The sequence below is a fragment of the Sorghum bicolor genome, chromosome 9, assembly GCF_000003195.3.
Source record: "Sorghum bicolor cultivar BTx623 chromosome 9, Sorghum_bicolor_NCBIv3, whole genome shotgun sequence".
NCBI classification, from domain to species: Eukaryota; Viridiplantae; Streptophyta; class Magnoliopsida; order Poales; family Poaceae; genus Sorghum; species Sorghum bicolor.
The window spans coordinates 2440935-2454311 of record NC_012878.2 but is presented as its reverse complement, the minus strand read 5'-3'; the positions used below and the strand labels follow the sequence as shown (position 1 = coordinate 2454311).

General features: G+C 45.2%; 1 protein-coding gene across 2 annotated transcripts; it reads left to right on the top strand.

Annotated features, from left to right (window-relative positions):
• Window positions 4112-12510, top strand: LOC8071259. 2 transcript variants are annotated; one of them, XM_021447854.1, is made up of 6 exons: window positions 4112-4686; window positions 5501-5835; window positions 5935-6741; window positions 7315-8433; window positions 9332-12116; window positions 12310-12510. In XM_021447854.1, the coding sequence occupies exons 2-6, from the start codon at window positions 5628-5630 to the stop codon at window positions 12452-12454; spliced, it is 5064 nt and encodes a 1687-aa protein (XP_021303529.1). In that variant the 5' UTR covers window positions 4112-4686; window positions 5501-5627; the 3' UTR covers window positions 12455-12510. The 2 variants fall into 2 exon arrangements, with proteins under 2 accessions (XP_021303529.1, XP_021303528.1); XM_021447853.1 differs by lacking the exon at window positions 4112-4686 and adding an exon at window positions 4710-5381.

Here is a 13377-nt window from a genome sequence, read left to right as displayed (position 1 = left end):
TAAAATCATGGTTTTCTCAAATGTGTAGTTTTTTTGGAGTTCTATTATAAATTCCACTCATGCCGTGATATGTTTCGCTCAAATTCGAGACTAGCTTGCTAAAATTTCCTACCTAAATTAGGTGCGGTACTGCAGTGTAGTACTCCACGAAAAATATACAAATTTCGATGAGCTGATATTTTTTTATAACATTTTGTCTATGTTGTAACATTTTATTTATATACTAGCTAATAGGTGTTTTTTTGAAGCAAGGTAAAAAATCTTCCGATCAGTTTGGAATCCTATATTTCACGTGTATGATCTAGAACGCACCAGGAGGGTCGTGCCCTAGATTTTTTTTTCGAAATCCAGTTCAGACATGGATCATAATATTTGATATTCCGTACTTTTGTATGCAACAAATTCATGTACTCCGTATGCACTATAGAAATGTATTTACACGTGTACATCGTGTAACCTTTATTACGAGGGATGTATATGGTCAAGCACGATTAATAACTCCATTATCCTCTTTCTATTTCTGTTGTATTGCGTGTTCTCAAGATTGATCAAGCATGAAGCCTCGTTTCCCCACCAGGGAAACAAATCTCACGTGCTACACGTCCCCACAATGTAGATTCTCCAGATTGCTTGTCTTTTTCTTCGTCCTCGAAAGCCAACACGATAGGCTATTCAAGTCACATGGTTCGTACTCAGAAACCATGCAGGGTTGCAGAGAAAACAATGGTCAAAAGCAGTGGAGGGGGAGAGGGGAATTCGCCGCAACCATTGGCACCTTGCATGACCATGGAAACATGCCAGGTTTACTTCAAAGAGAATTGACAGTGATGAGCCAAATGTACACCAAGATGTGTTAACTGTCTGGAATATCCTTGTTGAGGCTTCCATAATGCAACTTTTTGAGGTGTTTGATAGTCTAGTTGGGGCTTACAACAATATCCTACTACTGCACCGCCGCACCGACAATCTATTAGTCAGGGTTAACATAAATTTTTGAGAGAGGGGGGGGGGGAGGAGGAGTAGTCATTCCCCCTAAGCTAGAGTTGTATAAATCGTTGCCCGTCATGGCCTCGATGAAAGAATTGTGTCACTACCGACGGTGCACCACCACTTGCCTCTCGGAAGAGGTTGTTGCTACATCACCTCTCACACTCTTATTATTGTTGTGATCAACGTCTGATAACAAGGCAGGCTCACCTAATGAGACACGTGTGTGTGTGTGGAGGCACGACTGGTGGCGAGGTTGGCTAACGTCCATGCGAACGTGTGAGTGGAGCTATTGCCATCGGCAAGGTGTGTTCGTGTGAGGATGCGACAAGGTTGGGTTGCAGGCGTTGCAATGATGGGAGAAACCGGCGCTTGCTTCCATTGCGTAAAGCCTCGTTTTTAAGGTATGTGTGGTACGACTCTAGATTCTTGCATAAACATTTTGGATCCAGATTATTTATAGAAACATTTCTGATGATGAATCAGAATCGCTTTATAAAATCGTTTGACTCGCAAACTAGATTTCAACTAAAAAATATTTAAATAAAAATATGTTCAGAAAATTAATACTTTTTTGGATGGAGAACAAGTCAAATAAAAAACATTTTAACACTAAAAAAGAACTAATCGAAAAAATAAACCCAAGAAAAAGTAAGAATCAATGAGATAATAATTTATGTGAAACAACATTCAACCATTTCATATTTGTACGTAGAAGCCCTGAAATGTTTCAGTTTCGAATCACTTACTGAGAAGAGTGTTTGGAAGTAATCCAAGTGATTCTTATCAGAAACCGAAACGTTTCTTATCCAAACGCATTGGAGAAGAAGTCGAAACGGATTCCTATTTGAAAAACCATGTCTTGTATTTTTCTCTTTGTCTTTGTTATAATTATAGCACCACAACATTTTTTTCCTTGTCTAGCATGTTATTATTTAATGTTATAAAAATTATTTCTAGTTTTGGGTTCGGAGGACTCTTTATTACGGTTTCCTTTTGGCTGTATTCCCTTCATCCCACACTAGATTTATAATATTTTCCTATGAAAACTCCAATTTGTCGCTCCAAACTATTTAGGGTTCGCACTCTCTCCTACATTGTGAATATGTTTGGATGCATTGGCCTAATTAATAGCCAACTAATTTTTAGGTGTAACTTGTTCAAACAGTTGTTAATAGTTGAGCTATTTTTATCTATGACTTTTATGACTGAATCAGCAGGAGAATCTTGTATCTATGATTTTATTTTCAATTAAACAAAAGAATGGTATGTACAAAAGGTTGAAGGTAGAAAATTGCAAGGCATTTAGGCCCAAAAAGAAAAGGAACTAAGGCTACAAGTAACTATCTCTCCATAAATTAAGTAGAATTTGTTTAGTCGGCTTAGCCTTGGAACACACCAAACCAAGTTCATCTTTGAAATGTCTCTTTCACGCATTCATATTGATCTGACTATTATCCAAGATACTGCATAATGATCCAACATACTGTTACAGTAATCTCTCTAAAATTTTTATTTGTGACTCAAACTAGTTGTTAACTAATTAACTGTCAACTCCAAGTACTCTAGACTAATCTCACCCCAAGTACTCTAGACTAATCTTACCCCGGCCCTATTTATCAAAACATATCCTTTGTACAATTCAAATAAAAAAACATATCCTTTGTATGCTCCGCAAGACTCATAGGTGAAAAATTGTACTCCTTCCCTCAAAGAATGCAACCATGGCAAAAGTACTAAGTCAATTTTTCTCAAATCTGGCTAAATTTACACAAGTAATTGCGGAATAAGGGGTTGTACGGCGGGTCGGAACGTTTTGGATTCTACCTCCTCACTTAACAATGGCTGAAATGGACGGAACACAATACAAGTAAGTCAAATTCATTTTCAAGTCTTATAGATAACTTGAGAAAAAAAAGGCAATGGTTTTTTGAGGCCATATAGGTAATTGTCTCTAAATAATTTGTACTTTCTTCGTCTAAATTTTAGCCTTTTCTAGATTTATAGTTTTTGCTACTTATTTATATATAAGTTATGTCTAGATATATAGTAAAAACTATATATTTAAAAATACAAAAACATCTTATAATCATGAACGGAGGGAGTATTAGATTTATCATAAGTGCATCTCCAACAGTTTGTCATCCGGCTTTTCTATCCTTATTTTTTTTGGCAAAATAAAAAAAATCCAATAGTTTGGCATTTTTTTCTCCCTATCTTCTCCAAACTTGCAAAAAATATACCAAGCGCGCATATATACATGTAGCCTAGGAGCGCGCACCTGGAGTTTCCTAGCCCATCTAATAAGCAGGAAGAAAGACAAAGTTTTAGGTGAGAAAAATACAAGAGAGAAAGATTTGGTGAAAAGTCTTAAATGAGTACATACAAAAATTTAGGTTTCCTTATATAACACATGATACCAAGTCGTAGAAAAAAGTGATGAGAAAAATTTTTAGAATAGAAATATAAGAAACTTTCGGAGATGACTTTTTCCCCTCCTCATACTAATTTAGGGGTTGACAAACACCATATTTTGAGAACAAAATATAAGGATAGCTTAAAGATGCTCTAAATAATAACTATTTATTTATTGCAAATTTAAACTTTCCTTTAAATTTAAAATATATATTTTTTTTTGTTTTTGCGTGTGTGCGGGGGTGGTTTGACGAAGGTAGCGGTGACATAAAAATTCGTTTATAAAAAAACTCTGCAAATGCTGATATATCATAATTAATTGAATAACACTAACACAAAAAAACAAAACAAAAAAACTAAAAGAAAAGGATCCACAACCTTTTTTTTTTTTCTGAAACGTAGAAAGCATCCACAACAGCCGCTAGCGGGTTCCCTGAGGGCGCAACCTTGTGGACCTGATCTCAAGCAAGCAAAGCCAGGCGGCAGGGGGCCATGCGAAATCACTCTCACCCGCCCCCGTCCCACCCATAGCCTTCGTACTACTAGTACTCCTACTACCAGCACCTAATCTAATCGTGCCATGATTGCTTTCCGACCTCTCGTCAGAGCCAATCCAAGCCGTCCGTCTCCTGACCAAGCGGCCCGGATCCCCTCCCCTCCCCTCCCCTCCCCTCCGGCCACCCAAAGCCACCCCCGCGGCGGGGCCACCGAAAATCCCCCGATCCCCCCCATCCCATGCAGCGCAAGCATAACCTCCCCCGCAGATCGGCCGCGCTGCTGCCGGCCGGAAGCAGATCGGAGCATCAGCCTCACGGCGCGATGGCTGCTGCTCGCCTCGCTAACTCCCCACCAGATCCCCGACGGCCGCTGCTCGCCTCGCTCGCTCGCTCGCTCGCTGCCCCCGTCACAGATCCCGGCGCCTCCCCTCGCCGCTCAATTCCGCTCCGCCGCGTCGCGATCGATCCATCCATCCGTCCTCTCCCAGACGACGGGCGCGCGCCGCGGATCGGCAGCCGCCGGGGCTGTTCCGGCGTCGCGAATGGCCGCGCTCGCCGGGGCGACAGGCGGCGCGGATCGTGGAGCTCGCCGCCGGCGGCGGCCTCGTCGGTGGGCGCAGATCGGTGGGGACGGATGGGGACGTGCCTGCTCCGGACCTGCCCCTGGGAGTCCGCGTGAATTACGGCATCTGCCATCGCCCCCCTGATCCTGGCCGTCGATCCGGGGCTGGCGTTCCCGTGATTCCCGTGGTGGGCCGGGGGCAGAAGCGGTAACTCGCCGGGCCAGGTAGGAAGTTTTGCTGGGTGTTTTGTTTGTTGCTTGCGTAGCGCGTCGCCTGCCAATCTCGCTTATCCTTTCCGTGCTCCGCCCCCCCTTTTTTTTTCCCGAATAAATAAATATAAAACAAAATAATAAACAAATAAAATAAAAACAGGTTGTTATTAAATGGGGGGGAAATCCCGGGAATTTATTTCTTTTTTCCTCCCGGCTGTTTCTCTCTCTACGGGGGGGCCGCGGACTTGAGGGGCGCGCATCAAATCGGGCTCAGGGCCGGCCGGGCGCGTCCGCTTTATCGGCTCACGTTGGCGCGGCCTCCGTTTCCTCTCCCCTTTCCTTGTCCTCTCTCCCTCTCCCTCTCCCTCCCTCACGGCCTCACCTCTCCAGCCTCCCTCTCGCCCACCTCTTCCACCTCTCCACGCCCCCCCCAGAGGGCCCCAGGCGCACCGCCGACGACCCTTGGCGCGGGCGCAGATCAGCGCGCGCCGTGCCCCGCCCACCCTGCCTCCGCGACCTCCGACCCTTGGAGCGCCTGCCCGCACCGCCGGGGCGCTTCGCATCGCCTATTCTCTTTTTGTTCCGCGGCTTCCTCGCCGACGGGTGGCTGGCGGCCGGCTGCTGCCCCGCCCACGCCGCGTCTACGTGTCCTCAGGGGCTGGGCGCCCCTGCCCTGCCAAACCCGGTGCCGCCTCCGGTTGGAAACCGTGAGTCCTGAGCTCCTGAACCCGTCTCGCCGCCGCCGCCGCCGCCGCCGCCAGGCCGGCCTTGCTTAACCTGACGGACGCGTGGTTCCCGCTGACTCCGTGCGCGTGCCTCTGTGTAGGTTTTCTACGGGCTAGGAGGAGGTCAGAGACTCCCCAGAGTTGGCTTCGCCGCGCGCATGTGATTTGCGGCGGGGGCCGGAGCCTGGTACAGCCGCTGCTGGGACGACGACGACAACGGCGCCGTGGATGCCTCCGCCGCCGCCGGATCGAAGGGACTATCTGTACCGGGAGGGCCGCAGGCACGACGGCGGCGGCGGCGGGGGCGACCCGCTCCTGCCGCCCGCCCCTACGCCGCCGCGCTGGCGGGACTCGCCGTACCACCAGCCGCCGCCACCGCCCCTGCGGGACCACTCGCGGCCCTCGCCGCGCCGGGCGCCGCCGTCGGCCTCCTCAGGTATGCCTGCCCCTCGCGAATCCTCAGATCTGAGGCCGCCGCCGCCTCTGCGACCTCCTCCGGCGCGCCTAATTTCCTCCAACCGCTCTGCTATTTCAGAAGGCTACTACCGACAGGGCGGCGGCGCGTACGACCGCTCCTACCCTGATGACCCGCCGCCTGTCTACACGCCGTCGCGCTCGGACCGGTACTGGGCGGAGGACGAGGGCGGGGGATACAAGGGTTTCGGTCGGTATGGCGGCGGTGGCCGCAGGGATGGCCGTGACATGAGGGGTTCATACCGGAGGTCCCCATACAGAGGCGGCTACGGAAGCGACTTCTCCAGAAACCATCCAGAGCAGCCCCCTCCGCCACCACCCAGGAGGTCTCCGTTGAGGTCAGTTGCTGTTCCGATCTGCTATGACCCTCCGGGCAATAGAGTTGACAGGGGGGATAGGGACAACCTCCCACGGGTGACACCATGGCGGAGAAGGGAGAGCAGATCTGAAGCAGCAGATGCTGTTGGCCAAACCACTCGGCTCTCTGCCTCAGGGAAGGAGGCTTCAGCTCAGCCTCTGGCCGTGGCAGGTCCTCATGGGACCGAGGACGAGGCACCAAGGAAGAAGGCACGCCTTGGATGGGGGCAAGGTTTGGCCAAGTATGAGAAGCAGAAGGTGCAAGGCCCTGTGGATCCTGCTGAAGCTGTTGCTGATGGAAGTCCAGCTGATGGCGAACAGAAGACCGCCTCCCTTGCACCTGCGCCTACGCCTACGCCTGTGCCTTCTGTTGCACCTGTACCTCCTGCTGCACCAGTGCCTGATCCTGTGCCTGCGCCAGCACCACCGGCACCACCTGCTGCGCCTGTGCTTTTGTCAGCCCCCGTGGGATGCTCATCTCCAGTTACTGCACCTCCATATTGTTCCTCAGGTATGCAACCCGTTTTGATTTTTGATCTGTCTCCTTGCTAGCTTGATTTGATCTTAATACCCTGTTTCCCCTTTCGTTTCATACATAGACAATTCTAATACACCATACTTGTTTGCGGGCTCGGTTAATCTAGTTTCCATTCTGCTGTTGAGTTAGTTCTAAAATCATAGTGGAACCAAAGCAGTGTGTCGATATTTGCAAGCGAGTTTCTCTTGAGGTTCACAAACTGCCTTGGTTGCCAAAGTGTCATTTGTCTTACCTGATTGACTGAAACCATACCTTCCCATGGTCTTCAACTGTAATTCAGAGATCCTTCGGTTTTCATTGGTCATGTTGTGCAGTAACCTTCACTCAGCCTTTTTTTTTGTTAGGTTTTGTTACTTTGTACCAAAACATTTATGCTTTAGAGATAACCTACTGAAATCTAAATGCCTTAAAACCGTTTTCGCTTCCTATGGTTAATGACTCTTTCGATCAGCATGCTAGATACTTTGTGTGCAGAATGTACCATAGTTGAGAACACTGTTTCATAGTTTATGGTAACATAATAACTCTCCTATATCTTGATTGCAGCACCTGAAGATAAATCATGTGAAATGATGCCAAATACGGTCACTAACTCTACTAAAGATGTCTTGGAAGCTGATGATAAAACTTTCAATAATGAATTTTCCATCAAGTTAGATCAGCTCGGTGATGATCCTGTTAGTTCCCTTGCAAACATGCTTGTTGAACTTATCCAACATGATGATTCTTGTTCTGGGGATTCAAATGGCCCAACCAGTACATGTAAGCTGCTCCTACTGAAGGAAAACATTTCCAAGGAGATTGAAAAGACTGAACTCGAGATCGATTCATTGGAAGGTGAACTTAAATCTGTGAATACTGAGGCTTTAACTACTCTTGAAGGTTCTCCCACAGGGGTGCCACATACAGAAAATCTTTCACCTTCCAGTGGGACATCAAAGGTCCCTGGAAGTGTGGAGATCTGTGATACATCTGATATGATAAGAGAACCAGGGGAGCTCATTGGTTCTCCTAAGGTACCTGTGGTGCAGGATGCTGATGTCAAAGGTGCTGATATGATGGAAATTGAAGCAGCTCCAGTTCACAATGCAAAAACAGTTCCTTCAGAAGAGAGTGCTGTATCTCCAGGAGTCGCTGAGGGTAAGGCCTGTGCAGCTGCTGATCTTAGCTCATTGAAAGCTTCTGAAGAAGCTGGGTCTCAAAATGATATTGACAATGACAGGCTGGAAACTTCTTCGTGCCATGCTAATGCTGATTCCATGGAAATAGAACTTAGTGATGACCATAAGTCTGATTTACTCAGTTCTGTCACATCTGCAAATAATGATATAGCCAAAGAAATGAATGAAGTGCTATTTAAATCATTGCCTGGTGATACACCTGACCTTGAGATGTTGGCATCAAGTCATCTTCTGAGCCAAAGGAAGAGTGATTTGATTGTCAAAGAAAGGCTTGGAGTACGTAAAACCAGGCTGAGGTTGAAAGAGCAGATTCTTACAATGAAGTTCAAGGCATATCGTCACTTGTGGAAAGAGGATGTTCGACTACTTTCTGCAAAGAAACAGCGTTCAAAGTCTAATAAGCGCATTGATCAGAGCAACCGAACATCACAAATTGGATCTCAGAGGCAACGCTCCTCTAACCGCTCGCGATTAGCCATGCCTGGTCAGTATTATGTTTTCATTTTATATCACAATTTGTTTTAAACTTCCTCTGCATTTAAAGTGTCGTGTATCACTCCTGCTTCAGCTTTTATAAGTTCTCATAATCAATTAACCATATATCAATCTCCTGCTCATGGTGTGGATTATGATGATTGATTGTTTAGTAAATTACCAAGGAAACACATGAGCATCAGATGAACTAAGTAGCTTGTCCTAAACTTCACATTAAAATGGAGAGTAGTTAATATATCAGATTTTGATAATTTACTTACTACTGCTGTGTATTTGTTGTTTCAGCAGCATGATACTTGCTGGCCTCCCCGCCACCCACCCCAAATAAATGAGAGTGAAATAAAACCATGTACTAAAAATCTCCAAACATATTTATTCACCCACGACCGTGAAGCCAATTGCAATCTAGTGAATTCAGCTCTAGATATGGGTGTCAAACATCCTGTCCTTTGTGTTGGTTTATCAATGATCAAGTCTTGATCTTTTTGGAGTATCTATTTCTGTTTCACATGGCATGGCCGTGTGAACTTCTTTTTATGTAGTCACATGCATGTGATAGCTTTATAACATATATTGATGTGCAAGCCTTTACAAAGTGGCATGTTTACGTCCTGTAGTCTAAGTGTTGACTGAACTTCCATTGAACTGTATATCTTTATTTAGTGCTACAATGATAATACTGTGTTGAAGTTCAATTTTCTCTGTGAACCCAAGCATACTGAATATTTGGTCTTGTTTTGTTTGGAACTGTCACTTTTCGTAGATTTCTTCTCTATTTTCTGGTATTTTTTGCTTCTAAATTTTATATGAATGATTATATGTACCCTATTTGAAATCCCATGCTTTTGTCCTTTGCTCTATATTGACTTGTTTATTTTTGTTTGCAGCTGGTAATTTAAGTACATTCTCAACTCCAGAAATGTCAGATGTTGCAAGGAAGTTGTTTTCAGAATTCCAAATTAAGCGCTGCAGAAATTACTTGAAAATGCCTGCACTGATTATTGATGAGAAAGAGAAGGAATGCTCGAGGTTTCTGAGCAAGAATGGGCTGGTTGAGGATCCTGTTTTAGTTGAGAAGGAAAGGGTGATGATAAATCCATGGACTCAAGAAGAAAAGGAAATTTTTATGGAGATGCTTGCTAAATTTGGCAAGGATTTCTCCAAAATCTCCTGTTTCATTACACATAAAACTACTGCAGACTGTGTGGAGTTCTACTACAAGCATCATAAATCAGACAGCTTCCGAGAAGTGAAGAAACTGTTGGACCTTCGTCAGCAGCAACCCACCAGCAATTATCTTGGAGCGAAATCTGGACAGAAATGGAATCCCGAGTCAAATGCTGCTTCTCTTGATATGCTTGGGGCAGCATCAGTAGTAGCAGCCCATGGCCTTGAATATGCAAACCGAGTGGAGAAAATTTCTGCGAAATCCCTCATCCGGACTTCATATGGGCCCAATGTTCCTTTTGTGTCTAAAAAATCTTCTGATAAGGAGTGCATTGACAATGTCCCTTTGCATGAGAGAGAATCTGTAGCAGCTGATGTACTAGCCGGCATATGTGGCACTCTCTCTCCTGATGGAATGGGTTCATGCATTACTAGTTCTGCTGATCCTGGCCAGAAGATTAGCATGAAAAGAGTGGAACATGTCTTATCCCAAGAAAATGACAAAATCGTTGATGAGGAAGACACACTCTCTGATCAAGAGTGCGAAGTTGATCCAGTTGATTGGAATGATGATGAGAAGTCAATTTTCATTGAGGCTATGAATAACTACGGAAAAGATTTTGCTCGGATCTCGTCATGTGTGAAGAGCAAGTCATATGAACAGTGCAAAGTGTTCTTTAGTAAGGCTCGGAAATCACTCGGTTTGGATTTGATCCATCAAGGGGCAGCTGATGTTAGTATGCCAGCTAGTGATACCAATGGAGGGAGGAGTGATACTGACGAGGCTTGCGCTGTGGAAATGGATTCAGCTATCTGTAGCACTCAGTCTTGTTCAAAGATTGTGATAGATGTTTGTCCTACTGAAGGAGCCATTGGAGGGCCTAACTCTGTTATAATCTCTAAGCAGGCAGGAGAGATATCAAATGGGTGTGATGTAGATGCTAAAATTGAGGAAGACGAGGAGGAAGCTGATAAAAATTGCAGCATTGTTGATGATAAGAGGTCCAGTGATGGTACTCATCAAGCTGTTCCTATTGACATCAATTGCCCAGAAAGCACAGATAAGCTGCAAGGAACTGATGATGTCGTTGACCAAGTAAACGTGCATAGTAGTAGTGCCATCAGCTCTACAACTAAGCATACAATGGCCATGCACTCGGAAGTGAGATCCAGTTTACATTCTATAGAGGTACTTCAAACAGACAAAGCTGAAGGTACTGGTACAGATCCTTCCCAGGTGGAAGAATGTTCACACCATGCTCTTGATAACACACCAATGAAAACTGGAAATTCTGGTGCTTCAGATAGTGGTATCAAGGACAATGTTCACATCTTAAACATGACTGGTACTTCCACCGTTAGTCCTGCATTCACTTCAAGTTATCAGCATTCTGTACCAGGAGATATGCCCCTGCTGAAACCAAAGCCACTGGTCACCCCCCTGACCCCCAAGGATTTAATGCCTGTGCAGTTCAGTTCAGTGCTTCCTGATCCCACTGCATTTCGTTTTGAGGGCATAGCCTCAATAACTACGCCCAACTTTGAGGACAGTGGCAACAGAGTCAGCAGTGCTCTAGGGGCTAAAGACATGAGCAAGTACCCAGCTTTTAAAGACCCATCTGGTAATCAGCATGACACATTGTTTCGTAATATTGATGGTTATGTGAATCATCGTCTGACAACTGAATTACCAATTTTTTCTGAAAGAACTGCAAGTGGCAATGTGAGTACTTCACAGACAGATCGGTTCAACCAAACAAAATTCCAGAATGGCAGGTCCAGCAGCTTGTGCCTTCCAAACAGTTCTGATGGGATTCAATGGTCCAGAAAACACGAAGAAATACAGGAAGGCTCTTTGAGGCCTTGCTCTCGCAATACAAGCTCTGAGGGTGATGAGCAACAAAAGCGGCCTGGTGATGTCAAGTTGTTTGGGCAGATTCTCAGCCAGCCGTCGACCTTGCAAAGTTCTGGCTCATTGTGTAATGGTAGCAAGAGCAAGCCTCCCTCACCAAAGATTGACACATCATCTGTGAGATTGATGAACAATCCAAGGGATCGTGTGGTTTGTTCTTCCAGGCCTGGCATCACTCCACATTTGGGTCTGGAGGAAAGATCAGCGAGGAGCTATGGCCATTTGGATGGAAGCACGACACAGCCTGAGCCTCTGCTCGTGATGGCAAAGTGCCAGAGATCCTTGGCCGGTGTACCGTTTTACTCGGCTAAGAATGGGACGCTTGGTGTGTTCCCAGATTATCAACAACCTTTAGTGCCGCCACATCAATCAGATCCCAAGCGGCAGGAAAGGTTTTCTGATCCGCAGAAGAGGAATGGGCTGGAACTCATCTCGGGTTTCCAGCAGCCTGGTAGAGTCGCCCGTTTTGGGGGTGCTGGTATCCTTGTTAGCAACGTCTCAGACCCTGTGGCTGCTGCTATCAAGGCTCAGTATGGTCCCGGTTCTAAGATTATGGGCAGTGACGCGGATCCTTGGAAGGACATAGGAAGCAGGTAGCACCATTAGCGGTAGCAGCTCTAGTGCTTGTTTTGTTGCTCCTTGTATCATATTTAGTTTTTTGTAACTTAAATGAAATTATCAAATGAAGGAAAGTGAATGGCTTTCCTGCCCATACTATTTGTAGGCTTTGCAGTAGCTGTCGGGTTATGTTATTTACTGGCATTAACATTTTTACCTTTTCTGCAGCTCCATACCCTTTGGTAGCTTGACATGTCAACAGTGGCACAATGACAGTGCTGTAGGTTCACTAGAGATGACTAGGTATTTGTCAGCAGGGTTTGATTTTGTCAGTTTTATGCAGAAAACCTCACAGGTCTTTGTAATATGGTAATGCCTAATTCAGTATCCTAGGTTTATGGATGGAGTTTTGGTTGAGATTTCTCCTTTGCCGTTGGGTCATATTCTGTTTTTGCCTATAACATTTCTACGGTTTCATTACCTGTGCGGCTGTGCCCAGACGCAGGGATGCACTTTTCTCTGTTGATGCTGAAGCTGAACAACTGTGCCATCAAAATCTGGAGCTGATAATCTGGTATTGCAATTCTCCTTGTTACCACATTTGCAGTGCTGCATTTGCTGAGAGGACATGGACAAATTGTTCTGAACTTGTGGTTTTTCTTGTGCTTGGACTCCATTGCCTGTGTTGTGTTGGCTGGTCATCGTGTTCTCGAAGTGTGTGATTTGATTAGTACTTATTACTTACCGGACCCCTAGCTTTTGACTTTGCTGCACGTGAATTTCTGGTTGGAGCTGGATTTCCTTGCGGCGCCAACGGATCGGAATCGCTTTTGGTTTCACGAGCTTCTCTTGGCGCCGGCTCTTTCCGCAGCATGTAGGGTTGGTGGTCCTGGTCGAGGTCCAGTAGCAGCTACGCCAGCCATGACCTTGATGCTTTGTTCGCTTCGAATCTCGTCGTGTCAGCTGAAGATGATCCACGGCCGCTGTAGCCTGTAGTGAGAAATATAAGACTGATGATTATTTAAAAATTTGAGCAAAATAGCACTTCTTTTGTTATAGCTTGGTTTATTAATAAAAGTTTTTTTTAAAAAATGAATTAAATTTGACTACGTTTACATAATTTTTGTTGAATAATATGAGTGATTAAACTTGGAGTAAAAAAAAGATAAACATCTTATAATTTGGGATAGAGGTAGTATGTTTTAAAGTAAACCAATTTAGATATATACTTTCTGATGCTATATCTATAAATAAATACATAAATAAATACTCCTTCCATTTATGAAAGGATCAATT

Bases quoted from the DNA above. Each gene is read 5' to 3' on its own strand.
- LOC8071259 (XM_021447854.1), top strand. From the start codon at position 5,628: ATGCCTCCGCCGCCGCCGGATCGAAGGGACTATCTGTACCGGGAGGGC. The intron at 5,836-5,934 runs GTATGCCTGCCC...CTGCTATTTCAG, and splicing joins GCCGCCGTCGGCCTCCTCAG to AAGGCTACTACCGACAGGGC. The intron at 8,434-9,331 runs GTCAGTATTATG...TTTTGTTTGCAG, and splicing joins CTCGCGATTAGCCATGCCTG to CTGGTAATTTAAGTACATTC.